Source organism: Parasteatoda tepidariorum, chromosome 1 (genome assembly GCF_043381705.1).
Source record: "Parasteatoda tepidariorum isolate YZ-2023 chromosome 1, CAS_Ptep_4.0, whole genome shotgun sequence".
NCBI classification, from domain to species: domain Eukaryota; kingdom Metazoa; phylum Arthropoda; class Arachnida; order Araneae; family Theridiidae; genus Parasteatoda; species Parasteatoda tepidariorum.
In genome coordinates, this window is record NC_092204.1 from 39504365 (window position 1) to 39519306 (window position 14942).

Consider the following 14942-nt stretch of genomic DNA (forward strand, 5'->3'; position numbering starts at 1 on the left):
CATACAAATATTTGGTATTTAGCCTATATTGCTGAACGCAGAATATTCATTTCGGACGAATAATGGAAGAATCGTATGCCGAAGACAAAACTTAATTCGTTTGCATCCATCTTTCTTGTTTTCTGCCCTGGAAAGGGTTTATTCGATTAACAAAATAATAATGAAGATAAACAAATTTGTGAAGGGTCCGATTAAAAGAAAAATTATTTTGTGAAGGGTCCGTTTTTAAGTTAAGATATTTTGTGAAGGGTCCGTTTTTAAGTTAAAATATTTCTTGAAGGGTCCGTTTTTATGAAAAGATATTTTGTGAAGGGTCCGTTAACGGACCCAAAATTCTTCTAAACAGACCCCTGATCATGGAACACTTATTACTTGCAAAAAAGTCATAAGAAATAGCACGTATTATGTAAAATTTGTGTTACGTAGCTTTGCGCTCAATACTTCAAGTTACATGTTGAATAGTGAGCAACTTGAAAAAAATAATGCCACCCCGCTACAGTCAGTTCTGAGCTGAGCCAGGGAGGTTAAGTTTCCACAATTTCGAAACCAATTGCTTGATGTTGATAATGTAAGTAGCAGTGCGTACCAGCCTTTTTTTACTTTCCGTACAAACTGTTACTCATCCATCTTTTGTACTAATTTATTGATCGTGGGAGGGTTTCAATCCATCGCAAAGGATAGAACGCAAAGGATAGAACCCAATAACAGCTCAACTACCTTAATTACTGTGCTAACGCGGCTCTGCGTAGCTTGGAAGAATGTAACTCTGTAGCTTATCAATTCGAGCAACCTTTTTATTATTTTCAACTATCTTCGCCGTCATCAATCAGATGGTTCACCTTTCAAATGTACCAACAATCGAAGTGGATATTTACAATGCATCATGAGAAATAACATTAAAATTTAAAAACAACTTCAAGAGAGAAAAAAAAAATTAAATATTACTTCGAAATAAATTAAACGTTGATTAAAATATTAAGTCTGAACATTAACTATTCAATATCGATGAAATGATTTTCTTTCCTAAATTTCAATTTCATTATTAAAATATTAATCCAAAGTATATAAGTATGTTACATAAAAAATTAAGTACCGAAAACTCAGGAGTATCTGAGAGTAAGTGAGTAGAGGTCAGAGCCTTCTATTATAATCCTAATTACCCTAATTTTATTTTTAAATTTTAATATTGTAATTTGTTTTGAAAACTCTTTAAAATCGCATGGAAATACTATAATCTACATATTAGCACATGTTTTTTTCATATTATCATGATTAATTTAACAGATTAAAAGTTAGAGAAGAATAAAATTGATGAATAACTTTGAATCTTGATGTACTAAACGTACGAAAAACAGCTATTTTAAATATGCAGAATTGTTCCTTGAAGCTTTCATTTCTCAAGAAGGAAAAGTAATTTTGATGAATCGTTTTGCGTAAATGTATAAGTTAATTTCTTTCTTTCTTTTTCTATTGTAAAAAAAACTTTCCTATTTAAAGATGGTTCATTATAATAAAATTCTTAACGTTTTTCTGTTATAAGTATTATTCAAAATATCTTTAATAATTTTTTAACTTTCACGGTTCAAAGATTTAATTTAAAAAATAGTCTGAAATAAGAATTTATATAACCTGATAATATTTAAGAAGATGATAAGTTTCTTATCTATGATCGTTTCTTTCATAATAAGTTTAATCTTCCTTTCTTTTTTTTTCACAATGTATAAAAGACGTGATATTACGTTGATCGTATTATTGCAAAATAAAAATTTCAGTGGTTGTTTATTTAAGGCTAAAGGAAATATTATGAGAAAATATTTTAATTAAAAAAAACTCGTAGTATGACAAATAGCTCCTAAAAAGTAAAAAGTTGATTTGATTAAAAAAAGTTTTTTTTAAAAAAAAAAAAGAGTTTTGCAGCATTATTGTAGTTTCTTACACTTTTTACTTAATTTTTAAATGTTTTTCTAAATTCTCAAAAGTATTAAATTGCATTAACTTCACATTAAATACATTACAAATTTGTTGATTTTGTTCTTATATAATTTTTACTAAATTTTTATCAAGTATTTTAATAATTCCCATATATCTTGCCTTTCGCAATAGTAAATGATGGGATACATTATTTGTTTGACATATTTCAAAAATTTCTAAAAAGAAGTTTTTTGATCATATGGAAATCTTGTAACATTTTATAAGCAATCCACAGCCTAAATTAAATGTTTCTAAAGCAACACAAATTGATATATAATTTTAAAAACTGTTGTTTTTTTCCATAAACTCTTAATGACGAATTCATGAAGACAGCAAATTTTTAATCCAATATGGTCTAATAACTCTTAAAAACAAACATTAAAATCAGACAAAACAATTTATACAAAACATAAAATATAGATTAGCAACTAAAAAATATTAAAATGATTAGCAACATCTAGTATACGACATTCATTAAAATAATAAATTTAAAACTGTTAATAACACAAGACGTATCAGACGCGTTTTGTACTCCCAACGACATAAGCAATATCAATTTAATCAAGCAAAACTAATGAATCAAAGAATTCTCAATTCAAAATACTTCTATAAGTCACTTTAAGAAAAAAACTAAGTTGTCAGTATAACGACGAAGAACGCTTTAAAACAATTATGAATCCTCAATTTGTGAGTTCTATTTAATAGATTCTGAAAATAAATCGTAAAATTTCTGAAATAAAAACTTTGAAATTTTTCTGTTAAATTTCTGAAAATAAAGAGATTTTTTTAAATACCAAAATCATCCTCATAACTCTATTTTTGAATCAGAAAAAAACAAAGTTTAGAATTATAAGAATGATTGAATTAGCATCCGAAGAAGTCATAAGCATAATTATAAATAAGAGTATAATAATTATAAATAATAGAAATAATAAGAATATAATTATTTCTTCAGTTTCTTTTTAATGAATTATTGTGAAAATTTCAATGCCGCAAACATATGTCTTATATTTAATTTGTAGCAGGTATTTAAAAGCAGATATTTAATTTGTATAGAAGTTAATTTGTAACAAAACAAATAATAGAAGAAACTAGAAAAAAAATTTAAAGATATTCACAAGTGATTAAAATTGGAAAAAAAGCATTAATGACCTAATTTATTACTATACATCAGCAAATAAATGTGAAGATGATGCGAAACAAACTTTTTTTTTTAAAAAAAATTCATGACTTTCTCGAAAACACATTTTTATGCCAAGAAAAATCAATGTCAAAACAAGGGAACTAAAAAAAAAAGAAAGGAAAAAAAAGAATAGCAAATGAGTTATCAGCTACATTAAAGAAAAATTGATATAAAAACTGGAAAAAGCAATTTTTAAGCTTATACGTGAAAATGACAAGTCTGAATAATAGCTTGGCAAAAATTCCTTTTTCCTTGTACTTATCGTGGCATGTTTTCTAATGAAAAATACCAGAGAAAAAAATATTACTTCGAGATGGCAACTAAATGAGTTTTTTTTCTTCACCTTTTTGCCCGAAAAAAAAACTGAACACATGGGAGTAATCAGATATCACGAACGTGTTAAAATGCCCCGATCCGCAAATCGAAGAGGTGGTAAAAATAATAGCCATCTGCGCTCCTAACTAAAATCACATACTTTAGGCAGTCATTAATTTTAAACGCCGAGAGGGAGAAGTTTTTCGCAAAAGATGCTATTAGATGGTAAAATTATTACAAGTAATATATTTACTTAAATTTAAATAAGATAGAAATTTAATACTTAATTTGATAGATATTTAAAGTCATTTCATATTTGGCTTTCTTCAGCTTTTAATCAGAAAACGTAATATTTTTTATTGACATAAATTTAAATTTTGTGTTAAAAAAACATTTGAATAAAAAAGATATCAACAGTTACCAGCTTAAATTGATCATTTTATTTATTTTTAATGGGAAAAGTACTAAATTAAACAAAAAAACATAATAGAATTTTCAAAATTCTAATACCAAAAATGTAATGAATGAAATATAAATTTTAATTAACAATTTTACAATTTCACTATTTAACTTAATAATTAATAACTTTTCAGTCATTTATTTGAGCAAATATTCAAGTTCTTAACTATTAACTAATTTATTTTCAATGAAATTTATTACTCCATAAACTTAAATTTTAGCTTAAAAATTTAAAACTCGGTAATGTTCTAATTTTTTTCCTACGTAACCTGGAACTAATGATTTTAATTTACTTTATGGAAAATAAATTGTAAGTAACTTGAATATAACTTCCAAAACATAATAAAATAAATATAAAATATCAAAAAATATTAATTTAAACATTGAAGCAGTATATTTATCTTTTTTGTAAATAAAAAACTAAGATTTATCAAACATAAATGTCTATGGTGAAAATAAAATTATTTTAATGAATTTTTCAAAGATTATTTTAATGAATTTAATTAATTTTTACTTTTTAGATGAAACATATAACCATAAAACATTGAAATATTTAAAAATAATTCTATTTTAGTTTTACAATTTTTAATATCAACAGTTTTTGAAAAAGAAATGTGTAAGTTTTTTATTAATTTATTCACAAGACATAAAATAAATACATATATAAAATAGATACCTCATTTCTTAATTCTGAATCAAAATCAATAAATCGACGTTTTTTAAACATTGTATTTATTTCTGAATAAATTTTATACAAATATTATATTTATATATAGAAATAATTAATTAAAAAACATAATCTACAATCGCTATCTGTAATCTACAAACGAAAAACGCATCTGTAAATTTGTTTCTACTGATATTAAGTGTGCTTGTAGAGAAAGCACTTTTACAGATCGGAAGTTGTCGGAAAGCCTATCTCCGATCGAAATAAAAGCGAAAGATGTGTCAGTAAATTTTTTTCTATTGACATCTGACTGCTTGAAGCGATAGCATTTTTACAGATCGGAATGTATTAAAAAGCCAAAATACAACCAAAATCCCTGAAAAAAAATTAAAAAAGTATCTGTAAATTGGTTTCCGCTGCCACTTGACAGATCTTGTTGAGAAAACACTTTTACAGACCGGAAGTTGCAGCAAAGCCGACGTTATTCATTTTCTCTTCAGTTACGGATTTCACATTATAATAATGTGGAGGTAAAAATATAAATGTGTGGAAACAGTTTTATCTTTTATAGGGTCTCAAACATAATTATAAGTATGCAGTCATTTTTTTTTTCATTTTTTTTTTACAGAAAAGTTAATGAAGTACATTAAATTACGCTTCCAAAAATTCAAACAAAAACTTCAAATAAGAGGTGTATGAGTTTGAAAAATTTTTAAAATATACACTTCATGGGTTGAAATTTTAAATTTTTAATTTATTCGCTTCTAGAGAAAAATTAATTGAAAAACGGAAATAAATGGGTTTTTTTCCTTTTAAGCATAAAATTAAAGGTAAATTTTACAGTTCGTCGGGCTTTTCTTTTTCCAATGATGATTTTTTCAATGTCATTGCAGTTTGCATAATTTAAATTATTTTAACTAAGATGCATTATTGCATTATGAAATTCTATCTCCAAAAGTTACTTCCCTTGCAACACTTTAAACATTTTTGGCGACTTAACGAATTAAAAACTAAAATAGACAGCGCAAAATCATTTTTGACCATGCATTTTTTTTCCTGCAAATTAAAAAAAAAAGCAAAAGAAATAAAAATGTTATAAACAGGATGAAAAAAAATTTAAATATTGAAATTATGAAAGTGAACCTTGTGACAAATATTCTTCAAAAGCTTCTGTTAAAATTTGATTTTTTGTCGTTTTAGAATCTAATCTGTCTAGTTTTGGTCACATGGTTTAAGTTGATGTCACGAAATTCCACTTTGTTGCGATTGATTACTTTTTTTAAAACAATTATATATTGTTGCTAACTTGGTAAGATAAACTTTTTTTTGAGCTTTTTTAAGATGTGAAAATTTATTTTTTACAATCATTGTCTTAAAATTTCTTATTTTAATGCTACAAAATTAAGAGCTTAGTCGATTAAGGAAATAGTAAGACGATTAATCATACAGAACGATGTAGTTATAGAAATATCAGTCTTGAATTGCTACAATGCATTAATGTAACTAACTTAAGGAAAAATGCTCCAAATTTCTTATACTTATTTGAAGATCTTAGTGGAAGAAAGTTTTAAGAGACAATTTTGAAAAATTGATATTCTTCAGGGAAATACCTTATTTTAGTCTACAACACAGACTAATTTCACCAAGTTATTAACTATCCCAAATATTACTCAACGAAACAGTAAACATTGAGAATCTTTGAATGTTAGTAGAGTGAAAGTAGGTCATAAATGCACTTGAAAACAAGCAGACTTCTAGTAAACCATCAAAAACTTGTCTTAAGACAGAAAATTTAAAAGACACGAATGCGAACGCTATGACACGAACAGTTTATATGCGTGTTAAAAATTTAAAGTTTTTACCAATTGGAAAACTTGTCCACGAGAAATCTTTATATCCTATTTTCAATGCATGAACTTTAAGACTAATTTATTCAAAATAACTCTTCCTTTATCGAGAATTGTTTTGAGATCGAAAAACTTCCTATGTTCAAAATTAAATAAATAAATAAACAAGTACACACATTTGAAAGTATAATTAAAGCATACCGATTTCAAAAAAAATTAAACTGTCTCACAATTAGATTCAAACGTGAAATAAAAAAAAATAATCTTAGATCACCAACAGGCAATAATTATTTTGATGAAAATAAAATAATAACAATAATATTCTGTCAGCCAAAGTAAAATCCTTAAAAGAAAGAGTTCGAATTCTTTTATTTCATTCGATTGAATAAAGATTTCAGACAAATTGGACCGAAGAACATTCTGAAGAGCGCATAAAATGCACTCGGTATAAAAACTCGTTAAATTATAATGAAGCCTTCACGGACTATTGAATGATTCGATCGTAGAAATTAAAAAGAAATTAGCAAATAGCTTTCAGGAGATACTATTTTAACCTCATTACTCACAGTTCATCCCGTTTAAACCATTTCATTTCAGTTCCAAACGGGGATTTCGTGACGATAAGGGTAAAAATAAATGAAAGATAACTCTATTTTTTTTCCCAAAGAGCTAATTATGTCTTCGCTTTTAATGAGTAGTAAGAATTGAAAACAAAAATAAAGGCGTAAAGAACAAAACAAATATTCACAGACAAAATGAAGAAAAAAAAGTAATTATAGAAGAAATTCTTACTTAAAATCAAGCAAACTATTTCAAAAAATAAAAGAATGTCATTATAAATATCTTTCTTTTACTTTCAAATAGTTTTCAAATTGTCTACACAAGTACTAACTCTGCTTTTATTTAAATATAATAAATTCGTAGACCAATACCAAGTGAAGAATAAAGCCCAAGTGAACCAAGAAGTAAAAAAAATATACATATTACTAGCCATTATTAATTTTTTGAATTTTGAGATTGTTAAAAGCTAGAAAATGGATTTACGTTTTAACTTTAGAAAATATGTAGTATTTTTAGTTTTATTTGTCCATAAGGGATAAATAAAAAACGAAACTTACAAAAAAACTATCTCCGATGCTTGTGTTCACTTCTTGTCTGATTTTCTGAATTGTTTAGAGCAGTGGTTTCCAACTGGCGGCCCGGAGGGCGGATCCGGCCCACGAAGCTTTTTTTTTTGTGGCCCGCGAACTGAAATATATTAGTTGTCATTTTTTTGCGGCTAATTTTCGTAAAAAATCTGTATGGGTTTAAAATACTTTTCCCGTAAATAAAAACCTAATTTCTACATTTCTGTGAAATTTAACATACCAACGGTGCAAAAAAATTTATTTCTCAGGTTTTGCATCCAAGAAAATATTTATTCAAATACAAAAATAATCACGTATGTTGCTCTTTTTTATTTCATTTTTTTGTATTTTGTGAATATAATTTAGCATGTGTGTATCAGAAATTTTCTCTAAGAAATATTCTCAAATTTAACTTTTTGAAACCACTCATTTTGGACGAAAATATTTACACACACATTGGTAAATTAAATATCTATTCTCTGGTGGTCGCAGCAGACAAACCTCAACATTTTGTGTGTTACTATGTAAGTTTTGATACCAACCGTTTTAAAGTTTTAGATCTTAACAATTAAATATCTGTTGCACATTAATTGTTAAATACAGAGGTGCACATTAAAGTTATTGTAGCCCGAATTTTTTAATATGCAATTAAATATTTTCAAAAATCTACTTCTTATTGTAATTTGTAAATCAATACTTTTGTTTTGTACAACTTGGTAAAAACCTGACAGTAATACTTAATGTTCCTTCAAACATAAAAGGAGTCCTACATAAAATTTTGATAAAGTTGCGGCCCGCCATTTGATTTGTGTTTTTAATTGTTGCCCCCGGCCTCACGTAAGTTGAAAACCCCTGGTTTAGAGCATAAACATCGAAGAAAAAAGTTTATAGACTCGCGATCTTCGATTTATTCAAGTTCTATTTTTTTCCTTAAATCTATTTTATTCAACTTGAATTTGAAAATGATGAAATTGGTCATAAGTTGTAATGTTGTAAGCTCTTTAATCATAAAAAATTGTCGACAACAATAATTAATCATTATATATGCTATTTATAAATATTAATTATAACACGCTCTTATGTTGGAAACAAACTTGTTTGAAAAAGAAAGTCAAATACAATAAAAATAAATTTAACATAAATTCAAATAATTGAAGATCACAAATTTAAGATTTTTTGTTATTCATATCTATGAATCAACTAATTCAAAAATTTACATTTCAAAGGTTCACAATGGGGGGAGAATCTTTCCCTTAATTAGCTTAAATTTAAAATACAATTAACTTGCATATTAAAAATATATTTAAATTAAATCCTTCTTCTGATACAAATTTAAACTGTTTTGAATTATACCTCATTTCTTCATTCAAAATCAAAAATTTCAGATTTCGAGATATAACAACACTGTAAGGAACTAACACAAAAATAGTAATAACGTCAACGTTTTTAGCCTGACATTCTCTTTTAATCTGTAGAACACATCCATTGAAAATTTTCCAGGCTCTAAATTGGCACTCGGTCTAATGATACATAACACTATTCATTTCAGTTTATTCCAAGATTTGAAATAATTAGACTCAGTTAATATCGAAGAATTTTTTTAACTTAATTATTTACAAAAAAGCTATGAAGTAACACCAGACTCTTACTTTTTATTAGTGGTATGATTTATTACACTGCAAGTGCAAGGAAAAGTTTAACACAATTATTTTAAAGCACGTTTCTATCTTGTTTAAACCTAATAAATTAAAATAATAATAAGAATTAGGAAAAGTTAACAACCATTGAAAGATTTTAATATTTTTTGATTTAATTTTTATGGAAAAATATGAAATTTGCAGACGTTTTAATGTTTTAGACTAAATATTACGTTTAAAGTAATTTGAAAATTTTACAAAACTCACAAACTACTTGGACAAAATTATTTACCTTCTAAAAAAGCTCTTAATGTAATATTTTAATTTATAAAAAAGTAATATTGTAAAAAAATGATTAAAAATTATAATTGTAAAAAAATATTAAAAAACATGCTTATAAAATGATTAAAAAATATGATTGTAAAGAAAAAAACAAAAATATGATGTAATTTGGAGATAGTTTCATTCTTTATGCATTTTCTTTAGAAAATGAGACGACAATTAACCAATAAATTGTTCAATATTTTTTAATGATATTTAAACAATGACTCGAACTTCTTTTCCTCACTTCGATCATAGAAGCTATTCACCAACTATCCTAAAAGAACAAACAAAACCTCCAGGAAATATTACTGTCCTCTGACGTCATAGCAGAACGTGACTATTTCTTTTATTCCAGTTATCCTCTTTGATGCATTACTCCATTGAATAAGACGTAATGGGTCTTTAGGGAATTTAAACACCTTAACGCATTAGTACTTCGACACATAGTGCAACCAACAGCAGCGAACAACTGTTGCCACTAGCAAATGAATTTTTCGCTATCGAAAACAAATATTTTATTTTTAAAAATAAAATAAAAAATCCAAAGATGATGTAAACAAATCAAAAAAATAGAAATCAATACAAGCGAATATTCTACCGGAAGTTGAAACAACCTCTGCAAATACTGCCCCCTACCGTTGAGAATACGAAACACCTTCGAGAATAAAGTCAATAAATAGTTTCTTAAGCACACATTAAGTGTAAACTAACGCGATAAATGAACGTGCCCTAAATTTCAAAATATTTATTTAAAAATATTTTCCAACATAGGACGTAGACTATTTACATTGAGATTTCAGAGTCAATAAATGAATTCATTATCAGATAGAAACTTATTAAAGTGTCAAGAAACTTTAATGTTATCTCCCAAGATATTAAGGTGGCTGAGAATAAACGAAGTCATATCATTATCTCATAAACTAAGAAAAATCAATAACAACGAGACTTAAAAAATGAGAGGGGAAAAAAAAGAGGATGAAAGCAGCGCTCTTATCTATATGAATACAGAGCAGGTAATATGATGAAAAAAGGGACAAAAACACCTTCAAAAAAATTTCTTTGATAAACTAATTTTTGCCGACATCGAAAAGCCTTAATTTATGAAATTGTTAGTTCCAAATTCTTGTTTACTGTTTTAAATACTGATACTTTTCTTTATAAGATGCATGAATTCATTATTTTTGTTTAAAATATTAATAGATATAGTACAATTAGAACTCCAAATAATAATAGTTTCATAATTCATATTTAAATTTTTCTTCAAAATGAGAAGCGTTTCTCATTTTAATTTATTTTTTCATACTTTCTACAAATGATATGAAGAAGGCAATATTTTATCAGCAGCTTTCTAGGATAAACTATCTCATCAGTATGCTTATAAAAGTCATATAATATTATGACCTAACAACGAATATTTTCTTAAGTGGTTCAAATAGTACAATTTTTACAATTTCAAGAAAGTATTCTTTGCGTTTCATTATTATTCAAAGACGGCATATTAACAGGGGCATAAAAGCTTCACTAATTCATAAACACCACATTTAAGCACAAAATCAATAATATTTTGCAAAAATATGCTATAAATAGTTTGACCGCTTATTTTCTTTCGAATCTTTGTCAAATCTTTTTCCTGCGAATCATTAACAAGCCTTTTTATCTAAATTTGTCTTTACAACAGGAATTTGAAACTGAAAAATATTTTCTAAAAACGTATTAGCATTCTAAATAATGATAAAAATCTTAAACTTCCTTTTCTAGTGACATCAGCGTCGGATTCTTAGACTAGCGTGGGCATCATTTTATTTTTACCTCGTATAGCTTGTCAATATTTTTAGGTTTATCCTGCTAATTTTCGTTTTTTCTATATGACGAACTTTTAATTTTACAAAAAGATCGTAGATTCAACACCGTCAGAGAATTTGTGACGCATCTGCAAAGAATCAATTTTAATACAGATTTTTGTATTCGATATTTTTCTTCAAAAATACACATTAAAATAGATTCACACCTTTGAGATAACTGTACAAAAAATTTGCATTGCCACAAACCACAAAAAAAAAAAAAAAAAAAAAAAAAAAAAAAAAAAAAAGCGTAAGTGGTAAAATGTAAGATGGTAAAATGTATGACTGAATGAGAAATTATCTATTGTGATTGTTATCTAAAGAGTGGAAGATATAAGACTCAAGTCATTTTAAAAAGCATTTGTGTAAAAAATAATATACCCTTAATTGTAGGTACATTGCACAAATATTTATTTATTTTTACTAATTATAAAGAAAATAGCTAAAAAAAAAACTATGGCTATCTCATAAGCTACATGCATTTCTCTCTTAAAACCAGAGTGGGCATGAGTTAAAGCACTTCATTTTTTTTCAAAATATTAATTACTTAAAGTTATTTTTAATTAAAGATTAGAACTTAGTACAACATATATAGAAAACTAACTCAATGTCTTTAAATTATAAAATAATTAAATTTAAATTATAAATGTCTTTAATTTAAATTGTCCTCCTTTATTTCATATATATTGATTAAATCTGTACATCACAAAGTACCAAAAACTTCAGTGAAGTAAAATAACACTTCAAGAGACTATAAATAATTTATAAATAAACTAGAATGTTCCCAAAAATTATTTAATTTTAAAAATATTAATAATAATTATAAACTAAAAAAGCTTTTTTTTTCGTCATAGAAGAAAACTGAGAATATAAGTTATGTGAGCAAAACCTCAATTGTGTTCTCGATATAATGAAAAATGCTAATGAAAACAAAACTCATAATATAAAAATATTTTCATATAACTTAGGAAATTTTATGTGCTGTGAATGAAAATCAGAACCTCAATGTCTCAATTGTTCAAAAAATGAATACAAAATAGCGATCTAATTCTTGTGTAAACTTGATTTGAGGGACTTAATATAAAAGAATATATTTTCACAAATCTCAAAAAGAACTTATTTTAATATTTTTTTTAAATTTAAATTCCTTATAAATAACAAATCCAAATTATATCAAAGTTTACTAAGACCTATATTATAAGCTTATACAACTTTTCCAAAAAAACTAAGCCTTTTCTATTGTTTTTGAAAATCAAATTTCTTCATGCTTAATCATCTCTTCTACCTCTATTTAANAAATCCAAATTATATCAAAGTTTACTAAGACCTATATTATAAGCTTATACAACTTTTCCAAAAAACTAAGCCTTTTCTATTGTTTTTGAAAATCAAATTTCTTCATGCTTAATCAAATCTCTTCTACCCTTTATTTAAAATAGATAAACACAACATATTTTAGTTTCAACAAGCTAATTTCAGATTAATTTATCATAGGTTTAAAATTAATTAAATGGATATTTGAATAGATTGAAGCCCTGGGTATTACTGTCAATTCAATTATAATTATTATGTAAAAATTTAATATGTGTGGCTAAAAATTAAAAAAATATATGCTATAATAACTAACAATATCTAAAATAAATCTGAATAAAAAATTTAGTACTATTAAATGTTTCCTTAAACTTTTCACTTTAATAACTAGATTATCAGATTTTAAAAAAAAATAATTCAATTTTGTAATCATATATATATATAGGAAGCTTACTTATTATATATTAGCTAGGAAGCTTGCTTCCTAATGTATAACCGCAAGTCTAAAGTGAATTTTTCATTCAATTTTCTAGCAAGAATGGTACAAAGTAAATATGTGTTTTGTTAGCCTGCAAAGCTACTTTTAGAAATTAATATTCTTTGTTACAGAAAAACAACATAAAAGAGCTATGATTTTTATGATTTATAAATTTATCGTGATAATTAATGATTTATGAATTAGTTATTATTATTTGCATAAATTTAATATAAAAATAAGAAATCAATTTTGAAAGCTGTAACTCAAAACTATAAAATAGTTTTTTAAACAATTTTAAAGAGAGATTTCCCTGTCAGCGTAGAATTAATAACAAGTTAAAATAAACATTTTATTATGAGTTTTACGAATTATACATGATTGCAATTGGACACACATATTTTAATCAGACATAGACTGTAATTAAAATTTAGCCCAGTTTGTACACAATTTATTTTATTTATATATTTATTAATTATGTATATTATACTTATATTATATATTTATTAGTCTGAACTATTATTAATCAATATTTTTAAAAGATAGAAGATTATTATTAAAGGACTACAAACAATAAAAGGATAAAAGTTTTTTTTTCCTAGTTAAGATGATTATTTTGGGTGAAAAACACCATGATATCCTTAAAAGCAATATGTTACTAAGAATAGGCTGTTATTGATGCAAATTCCGAAAACTTGTAATTTCCTTATTAGGAAATAATACTGAGGAACAGGTAGATGTAAAAATGCCACCTGTGGAAAAAGTGTGACTTCTCATTTATAGCTACCAGGCACTTAATTAGTACATCAGTACTAATTGAATAACATTTACTTGATCTAGTATATCAATTACTAACAAATACTGTCAAATTACTAACTGTCTGCCAATTTAGTATATCAGCCAAGTATATCAATCTAGTACATTCAATTCATATCAAATAAATCAGTCAAATATATCAATTTGATTGGGAAAAATAATCATGTGCAACACGTTCATATGTATTCAATTAATTCTACTCAATTAGTAAAGCTGATTTAATTTATATCAAATATCTAAACACAATTAAATGGAAAGATAACTTTTTGGTCATACTTTTAAAAGTATCTATCACTGAATGCAAGATGATTTAGTAACACACTTTAGTTTAATTAACAAAGAAATGATACACAAATAAAAATGAAAGCTTGTCTTTATTATAAAAACTATTTAATGAATTCTACTTAAAAATGACAAAATAATCTGACTCACTTTCCAATGATTTCACGAAGTTCGTAAACATCATCAAACAGTATCTCATCATCGGCCATCATAGTGAATTAAGAGCAAAAATCTTATTTCTGTATGGATATCCTTATAAGTATTGACGAAAATTTTTCAGGCAATGAATTGCTTGTTCAACTGAAAAATTTAATCTAAAAATTTCCTACTGTCGGTTCAAACTTTTCCTTTATAATCCCGAAAACTAAAATATTATTTCTTGGGGGAAAAAAGTATTTTTAAATTAAAAAATTTATCTCGCACTCCCGTTTAATTTTCACTTGAATAGTTCCAGAATAAATTTTATTCCAAATGAAAGAATGCTGGACTCGAAGATACTCAAGATGTTTTTAAACCATCTTCTAACAACACATGTTTACTTCGACTCACTGGATTAAATGCTGTCTCCCAGCGCGAAACAGTAGCAGCCGACGTCGAAAAGCCGAGCACTTCGAAACTAGAACGTTGTCTCTTTTGATTTTGTTGTTTCTTTTGGTTTCGATATTATTTATTTGAATGCACGAAATT

The 14942-nt window shown here is 25.9% G+C and overlaps 1 protein-coding gene across 5 annotated transcripts in view; it reads right to left on the reverse strand.

Moving 5' to 3' along the window:
• The window catches only part of LOC107447019 (peripheral plasma membrane protein CASK), a 584473-nt gene extending 569577 nt beyond the window's left edge, over positions 1-14896 (reverse strand). For 4 of the 5 annotated variants that reach the window (XM_071178937.1, XM_071178935.1, XM_071178934.1 and 1 more), the window contains exon 1: positions 14406-14884. In XM_071178937.1, coding sequence (XP_071035038.1) covers positions 14406-14467 — 62 coding nt within the window. In that variant the 5' untranslated portion in view covers positions 14468-14884. Of the gene's footprint in view, positions 1-14405 lie in introns of all 5 variants that reach the window. The other variant, XM_071178932.1, reaches the window with a different exon arrangement.
• Positions 14897-14942: the final 46 nt, after the last annotated feature.